The sequence below is a fragment of the Gavialis gangeticus genome, unplaced genomic scaffold (assembly GCF_001723915.1).
Source record: "Gavialis gangeticus isolate Ggan-Ray unplaced genomic scaffold, GavGan_comp1, whole genome shotgun sequence".
NCBI lineage: Eukaryota > Metazoa > Chordata > Crocodylia > Gavialidae > Gavialis > Gavialis gangeticus.
In genome coordinates this window covers 16509568-16518684 of record NW_017729011.1, presented here as the reverse complement: position 1 = coordinate 16518684, position 9117 = coordinate 16509568, and the positions used below count along the sequence as shown (strand labels likewise).

General features: G+C 51.0%; 1 protein-coding gene across 1 annotated transcript in view; it reads right to left on the bottom strand.

Annotated features, from left to right (window-relative positions):
* ASS1 (argininosuccinate synthase 1) overlaps nt 1-9117 on the bottom strand; it is a 91265-nt gene that overhangs the window by 38709 nt on the left and 43439 nt on the right. The window contains exon 10 of the mRNA XM_019510672.1: nt 1910-2000. Coding sequence (XP_019366217.1) covers nt 1910-2000 — 91 coding nt within the window. The remainder of the gene's footprint in view (nt 1-1909; nt 2001-9117) is intronic.

Here is a 9117-nt window from a genome sequence, read left to right as displayed (position 1 = left end):
TCCCACAAGGGGGTGCAGAGCCCAGAAGAAGTGGGAGGGAGAGGAGTGGGGCGGGAGGGGGGCGGCTGTGAATAGAAAAAGGCATTTTCTTTAGCAGTGTGAAATGAGCAATAAATGTATTAGGAAGCTGACAAGGGGGCTGCGGGGCCCACAAAGAAAAGCTGTGGAGAGTTGGAGGCTAATCTCTCCTCCATCTGCCCTCCTCATTACCATTTAGCGCACTATCAGTTGCCAATCAGGCCTCAATGCCTCCCTTTCTAGTCTTTATTACGGAGGCGCCCGCTAGAGCCGCTGTGTAGTGAAGGGCTCTGTCAGCTTTCCCCATTCTAAACCCCCTATTTTCCAGGGGTTTATCAACTCGGTTGTAAATTGCTATTAAATGTAAGTCTCAGCAATAATGAACCTTAAGCCCCTTCTTCACTGAGCCCCCCCCGCTCCCGCCCGCACCCCCCCTTCTCCCCTTCTCTTTCTATTATCATCTTTTGCCAGGGTATTGGATGCAGTCCACCCGGAGGAGAGCTGACATTGTTGGGCCCGTTGTTGGAAAAAGCTGCTTATCCTTTAAAATAGTTAATAATTAGATTAAAACTTCAAATAAATTAACTAGGGGATGAATGAGGGAGCCAGGAGGGGGGTGCAGGGGAGGGGTTCTTCATGCCCAGAGAGGGTCATTAAAATGGAGTAGGGCTCTCCGGCCCGTCTGGAGGGTGGGAGGGAGGCTGGCCGCAGACCCACAGGCCTAAGGGGTCTCCCCACCATCTCAGGAGGTGCCCGCAGAGAAAGGGATGGGAGATGTCCCCTCAGGTTAAGAGTCTCCCACCCTGCAAGAAGACAACTTTGCACCTTCCGCAGAGCCCTGTGACAGCTTGCCAAGCCCCATGGCAGGCAGGTGGAGCACAGCCTAAAGCCCCAAAACCAGATGCCAAGGCAGCACCAAGAGAACCCAGGTGCCCTGGCTCTGACCACCAGCTAATGACACCTCCCTGCAGACTGGAGCCTGCTTGTGTCTCTCTCTCTCTGCACTTGCACTTGCCTGTGGCCCCCAAATGTGACCGCAGACCCCAATGCTCGTCCTTACTCCATGACTTCAAGGCTAAGCCTTGTGCACTTGCTGCTTTTGGCAGCCCAGTACGCTCCATCTTCAGCTTCCATCTGTCCAACCTGGAGGTTCAAGGTCTCAGGTCTTCAGCCTCCAGCCTAGACCTCCATGGAAGGAAGACACACTTTGCCAATCAATGCATCTGCAGGTCTGAGCAGACTTGCTTAAAGGATGCTCTGTGTCTCTGTAGCAGGGGCCTCTACACATCCCTCTGCCCTGGGTGTCAGATCAAAGACCTTAAATCTGCATGGGCTGGGTTCCTTTCTCAAGGTGGACAAGTATCTTCTCAATTCACTCTGTACCAGCGCGGGGATGTGTCCCTGACCTGCTGCCCCATTCTCTTTGCAGCAACCCCACTTCTGCATTCAGAGTGGGGGCTGATCCATCAGCTCCAAGCCCTCCAGAAAGGCGGTGCTCATCAGCACAGTAAGATGCAGACCACCAGCGAGATGGGAAGCCAAGGAAGATGTCCTTGGACACCACAGCCACAAGGGCAAATTTATTGGCTGCCTTCTAGATGCAGAAAGGGGCAGGAGCACAGGTGGAGCAAACAACTTAACTATGGGAGAAAGTTTGGAGGCAACTCCACGACCAAACCTGGAACCCACACGACCCCCCCTTCAGCCACAAACTTCCAGCATCCAAATTCTCCTCCACCCCAGTTAAAAAAAAAATCTTGCCTGAAAGGAGAGACAAGATGGCTGAAATGCAGGTCTTGCTGGAGCCCACGGCTGAATGCTCAGGCCCTTGGGTGAGATGAGGATTTATCTCAAGAAGGAAAAAATAAAAGCAGGGAGACAAAGCACTTACCTTTCTTGAACTCAATCTCTAGAACATCTGGAGTGTCTGGAGCGCTGGCAGGATCTTTGGTCTTTGTATAGAGCCCGGGGGGAGCATGGCTCTGCAGGAAAGAGAGAGGACTGAGAACTGCTACCTGTGCATACCCACAAAAGCACGCCCTGCACCCTACGGAGAACACGCATCGCCGGTGCACGGGTTTCCCACTGCACGCCGGCCCTATACCACAGATTTAACATCACAGGCACGAGGGAAGGGCCCATCCCCTCACCACTCTCCTATGTAACCTGCTCCCACTCAAGAAGCGCCATCCCCCCCATCCCAGTGAGGGCTGGGCCCCAGAAAGGTGTTGATAGCTCACTTCACCATCGACTAAAGGGCTGTGTCCTTTACTTTAGGCAGTGAAGGCTTGTGCTTTGGGGCCCAGAGGTCCCAGCTTCTGGATGCAACCCATTCGGGGTGACACCTTTCTAGCCCCATCTCCTACCCAACTCAGAGCAGCACCGCCTTGCAAGCTGCCTTGAAAGCTACCTTTAAAACATGGACTTCAGAGTAGACGGAGGCAGCCCCAGCTCCCACCTACCCGCCTTACTTCACTTGGGCTCCATTTGCCTACACACGCACCCGTGCCGTCTCCCGGGAGAAAACCGCGCTTGCCTCCGCGACAAAACCTGCCTAGCAAAGAGCTCTGACGTCGTCACAAAGGCGAGCGCTGGAGCTTGCAAGGGGTCTGGAACAAAGGGCTAGGAAAATCAGACAATTTTTCCCCTCAACTTGATCTCATCTTTTTCTTTGACGCCCCCACAGCTGGAGATGGAATAGCTGTGGAGGAACAAGTCAGGCAGGAAAAAGTGCGAGTTGGGCAGAGAGACAGAGAGCGAGGCAGAGCGCGCACACTTCCCGCGAACGACGCCGACGCAGAGAATTGGGGTTTATTCTGCACTGACCGAAAAAACTAATGACTAGTCCTGACCTCAGCAGGTGCTCCTGCCGCATGTGCTTTTTTACAGTGTCCCCAAGGTTAATACACCCAGGGGGAAAATGGAGGAACAAAGCAAAAATCCATTTCAAAACGCATCAACCTTTATGTATATTTTTTTCCAGATTTAGAGTAAAGAGGCATCTTATCTCTTTTAAAGCCGGGCCAGTGGAAACAGCCACGCTCTCACAATTAGTTTATGCCTCGGGACTCGGGCGACTCCAATGAATTGCCACAATTGGAAGCACATACCAGAAGAAAAAAAAAAAGAAAAAGAAAAAGAAAAAGTCTTTCTGTCCGGGATTGTGAATGTAGCCGCCTTTTGGAGAAAGCTTTGCAATTTAGTGCGTCCCTTCCCCTCCCTCTCCCCCTCACATGTGTGAGACTGGATGCAGTGGCCCTGAAAGGCTTTCAGACCAAATGCACGGGGCTAATAGCCAATGCAACTGGGCCTGATTTTCCAAGTGCTAAGCGCCCACAGCTCCTCCGGACTTCTAGGGGGCCCGTGGCTCTGAACTTACGACAACAAAGCTCCGAAATAATGGTGGGCATCCGAATGGTTAAGGCCAACCTTTTCAAAGTTGGGACCTTGAAACTCCTTCTCTGCCCAGTCCCTTACAGCTTGCTCGACAAGCTTTTCCCAGGACGAGCAACGGGGAAGAAGGGTGCTTTCTCTTTCAGAGCCACGCTTCAGCTTACAGTCTCTTCCAGGGGATTCTCATTTCGGGCTAGTGAAGATTATTCCCAACTCCCACTTGATCACGTCTCCCACTCTCCTGGTGGACACGCTGTCTCCTAAAGTGTCCAGCAGTGCCACGGTGATTGCCCAGCCGGGGAGGCAGAACTTGCACTGCTGTTAAGACAGTCAACTCCAGTTAAGTTGCCTCTGGGATAATTTGCCAACATGATTTTAATTTGACCCTCCCACCCTCCATTATCAATTCCTGCTAAGAGTCACTACTGGATAATCCACCATTATTTGTATTCCCTTTGGAGAGGCGAATTAGCTAGAGATGACTATTTCTTTTGCAAGAAAAGGTGATTAATTGCAAACAAGTTGTTCACCCTCATGGTGATGTCAGAAATCAGAATTTAAAAATCAGAAGCTGTAAAGCAGGTGTGAACACATAATCCAAGAAAACAAAACGTTGGATTGAGGCAGTGGAAATGTTTCAGTAATTTTAAAACATTTCAAAAAATTCACAACTGTGTCATGTATGCAGCATCACATTAATAGGAGCTGAGGGCATGGGATCAGATCTGCAAAGTGTTTTTATGCTTTGCTTTGCAGAATATAAATGGGCATTGCTTCCAAGGTGTTTTGCCTCCTAGGCTCTCCCCGCCCCCCACTTTTTTAAATTATTTTTTTTAGCTTTTCTCCGCACTTTTCCAGCGAGAAAAAAGGCTGAAAAAAGGCATTCTAAACAATTCTATTTTTTCTCAAAAATGTGAGAAAGTTTCCAAATTCAAACTAAAATTCAAAACGAACCACTTTTTTAAAACTCTAAAATGCTTGAGGGAAAAGCTAGAAATGATCGTATGCAATTTTTCAGTTTTATCCCAAACTCTGCTTTTGTCTACAAAAATGCCAGCTGTTCCAGCACGTGCATTTATTTGCTTGTTTTGATGACTTTTTTGGATTCAACTTTGTTTTCAGCAAGTCTCTTTCTTACCCAAAAAGGTGAGGAAATAAGAAGAGGCTTCAGAGCAACGTGGGCAATTTGGCCCAGTTTCATGGGGCTCTGTTGGACGTTTCATTTCCATTGCGCAGTTCAGCACCACAAAGGTCACATCGCCCCGAAGGTTACATTCCCACCCATCTACAGAAACCATACAGGGCTGCTTGGAGTTCCCCCTACAGCAGTGCTAGGCTGGACGGCCATTCAGGCGGCACTTTGGTTTCATTCAACCTATGCTACAGAGGCCAATATCGTCTTCTCACCTGGTTCACTGCACTAGCACAACCCTGCACTCCCGGCTTTTCCACCTGCACGACCATCTAACTGACCTGTACTATCCTTCCCGGCCATTGCAGCAGGTGTCCAAGGAAAGAGACCATGGGATTTCATCACTGCCTGACCATGGCTTAATATGCTGATAAACCTCTCCATGTAGAAAAGCCTCATTTAGGAGGCCTATGATCATACGGTTCACCCTCCAGTTGCACAAGACAGTCACAGAGCTATTACTCAGAAAACACTGTGACTTCTCACCAGGGGCCCAATCCGACACTAACTGGAGCCTTTTGCATCGGCTTTGGATCAAGCCTACTGGGACCAAGTGTCACGAGCAGAGGGGACCGTGAGGACGGCCAAGGTCTACTGCACAGAGGAGGAGCGCAGGGACTGATGCAGTTAGCCCGTTTTGGTAGAGAGGAAAAATACCAAGGAATTGCCGTTTTATATTGATTTGTCCAGGATTCTGGGAGCTCCTGTGAACAGAAGGTGTTGATATATCACAATATGTGTGCCTTCTAGTTTAACCGTTACGGGCAGACTTCTCTGTTTGTGTAACACACTGACCTCAGGGCTATACCTATCTACACTGCCAGAGAACATGGGTATTTTATACCCACATATACATGCCAACAAATTATATCCTCAATGAGTAAAGTCCATGGTGCTTTGCTGATTTATACCAGTGAAAGTCTGGCAGATATATAGGTTACAGATATAGACATATAAACTAATGATCTTTTAAAAGCATGGGCCACGTGCCGTCTCTAAACCAAGAGACGGAGAGCACGGATTTTTGTGGGGGGTTTTTAAAAATATATATTTTAGTAAAAGCTACCCAGCATTTTCATGCTTCTTTTCCTTTATTTAAACAACACGTATATGATTGCACGCGCGCGCGCACCACACACACAAATTATATGGGCTGCAGATTTCAATTTTATATTGTTTGGCCTTTCCTAGCCCTGATCATACTTATTAACTAGACAAACCCATTGGAGATGATGAAAAACTTTGAGTTCAAAGGAAAGGACAGGAGGGGGGAGTGGGGAAAAAAATGAGAGAGAGAGAGAGAGAGACAGAGACAGAGAGAGAGAGAAAGTATTAAAAACTCTTTACTAAACATTGGAAGTCAAAGTCAGGTAGTTTCCAATTTTCTAAGCCAACTATGAAAACCCCTATTAAATAAAATAACTAAATAGAAATAAAAGTGACATTTGGCTTGCATTCCATCATTACGGCGCAAGTCTTTTTATTCTCTCTCCTAAAAGCACAGTTCAAATGACAAATAGTTTGTTGCAGTGTATCAATGCCTTCTATTTATCCCTCCCTGCAGGGAGGCTAGGCATGCAATGTCATCTTTAAATGGGAGAGAGAGGGAGGAAAAAAAAAAGGAAGAGTGTGTGTGTATGTGTGTGTGTGTGTGTGTGTGTGTGTGTGTGCATATGTGTGTAGAAAGAGAGAGAGAGGGAGAGAGAGAGAGGGGGGAAAAAAGAAAGAAGCAAGAAAAACGGGGCAAGAAGAGAAGAAATTGGAAGCAAATGGTCCATGAACTAAACCATGATGTAGAGCTATCGATGCCGCAAATGGTTTATTCATCCGGCTGATATTGTTGTGCCGGAGACTGAATGAACTCTTTCAGAGTGCCATATGAAGTTAAAGCAAGTAAATTTCTATCTTTCTCCGCATTAGCTGCCTCATTGCCCTTCAATCGGGCCTCACAGAGGCAGAAAATAGCTCAACCATCTGCTTTCAAATCCCTCCATTTGGCAGGTCTCAGGGGTTTGTGGGGGGAGCCTCACGGCAGCTTGGCACCCCTCTTCTCTTTGATGGCCTTCTCCACAGCGTCTGGAGCAGCACCCCAGGGCCTAGGTTTAGGCAAGGGTCGGGGAGCTGCAGGGAAATCACTACCCCTCTAAAGCGGGGAAGAGACTGTGTTAATGTTTAACCCAATGCAAGTGTCCCCTGCAAATTCCCGTGCAGGAAATGGGAGGGACGTGGCAGCAGCTGGCACCAAAGAGGTTAAAGGGGAACCCAGGAAAAGGTTATATCAGTCTAGGACGAGTGGCACTTTCCTTTCTGGGCTAGGCTAGGAAGCTGAGTTTTCTCATCCGGCTTTGGTCACCAGTAGAACGAACCTGGTGGCCTCCACCCAGCCCTTTATGGAGAGCGGCGCCTTGCTAAGCCGCAGCTGGGCTGGATACATCCCCTGGGTCCAGCCAGGAGGAGCTCAGGAACGGGAGGGGCTGACGGGACTGCAAGGGCAATGGGCTGCAGGGCAGGAGCAAGCTCTGCCAGGGAAGGGTCCAGAGCTGGAGGAGAAGGACCTGCTCCAGGGCTGGGTTGCGGTGCATAGGCAATGCACCTATGCTCTGCACCAGAGCTGGGCTCACAGGCCTTTCTTTCTCAGGCAAGAGGCATAAACCAAAAAAACCTTTATACCAGCCTGGGCCACTTCTATGGAAGAAGGGAGAAACGAAACTGGAGCTGGGAACAAGATCCCGCAGAGGTACAGCATGGGCAGAAGCAGGGCTGAGTTCTGCACAGTGCTGTAGGATTCAACCTGGAGAGCCCTCCTCCGGGGAAGCGAGCTCTATCCAGCCTCGGCGAACCCGATCCAGCCCTGGTCTGACCCCTCCAAGGCAGACATCCCTGCCACCTAAGTCAGTGGTCTCTGTGAAGGCAACAGAGCCCTCCCAGAAGCCAGAAGAGACCCTCCACGCCCATTCTACACAAGTCACGGAGTGGATCCACCAGCTGGCACCAGTGCTGACTGGTCTGGGTTAAATGGATGGTAATAACCTGGGGGTAACGGGCTCCATTATCTCATTAGCAACTGACCCCCTGAGGCAGCACAGCCCCGTGACCGGTCCCCTTTCTGCTTTGCTGGCCACAGCACAGGGCTAGGACAGGAGACTCCACCTTCCCCAGACCCTGCTTGCACCCCCTCGCAGCCTGCCCCGGGGGCTGCACAGATCATCAGGCCGCGAGTGCGTGTGGATTCCTTTTCATCTCTCTCCATCCTCTCTCTCCCCCCAGCTCCCTCCCTCCCCTCGCCTGATTGTCTAATTAGCACTGATGGATAGTTTAAGTAGCTTTCCTAAGTGTTGCGAGTCCGGCGGAGCATGAACTGGAAAGACATAGGCCAGCAGGCAGCAAGCACCACGAGCCCTATTAGGACACAGTTAGAGCAGGACCCATGCCTACCTGAATGACACATGCCGCACGGTAATAAGGACAGCCCACGGGGGAAGGGGGAGAGGACGGGAGGGCCATAAGCTGACCCCAGGGCAGATGGGCCTTAGGGAAACAAGGAGTTAGAGCAGTGACCCACTGGGTCGGAAGAGGCAAGGGGAATCTTGGAGGCAAGGGTTTAGAGGGGAAAGTGTTCAGTGTCCTTGGCAGAAACCACATGGGTGCCGCACAGACGGGCTGAGACCAGGAGCCTTTTAAAGCCTCGAGGAGCCCCAGTTCCCAGGTGCCCAGTGACCGCCTGGGAGCCCCGCTTGGCCACGCAACTGGGCCAGGCCACACTGTGGCCTGTGATCAGTGGTGGTACCCACAGCCGTTTGCACCTCAGCCTGGCGCCTGCAGGTCCTCCCCTAACCTGGGAGCTGACGCCTTGCAGCATCGGGCTGCTCAGTGCTCCTGAGAAGCTGTAGCCAGGGCCAGGACCAGGGCACTTGCCTATCCCCATCCTGCCCTGCATCCACCGTCCCAAATGCAAAGGCCAGCCTTATAGCTCTGATAGCTATATAAGGGTGGATATATAGGGAGGGATGAGGCTGGGATCTGGGCAGCGTCTTGGGGTGGAAGAGCCCCCTGTGGTTCTGAAGATTTCCCTTCCTGAGGATACTCCTGCAGTCCCCACCCGTGACCCAGGCCCTACTGCATCCTCCCCAGACAGCCCCACTCCCCTCCCATGCAGCCATGCTTGCCCGTGGGCCTCCTGTCCACATCTGCCCAGACCTCCTTCACTTGCAAGCTCCAAGAGCCACATTGCACAAGCAGCTGCTAGGGTCCCCGTCCCCCCCGCATACACCGGCATCTGACTGCACCCTCTCACCCCAGCAGGCAATGCCGTCTCCTGGGGAGGAAAAGCTCTCTGCAGACTACAAGCCAGTCTCCCACCCTCCGCAGGGCACTCTTGACCTGGTCTCTCTCAGCTGGATGGCACTGAGCAGCACTGCCCCAAGGCAGTCAGCTCGGAGTTGCCGCACTGCCATACAAAGGGATTTTATATTCTCTGATAGACCCCCTCCCTCCACTATAAAAGGATCCCTCCA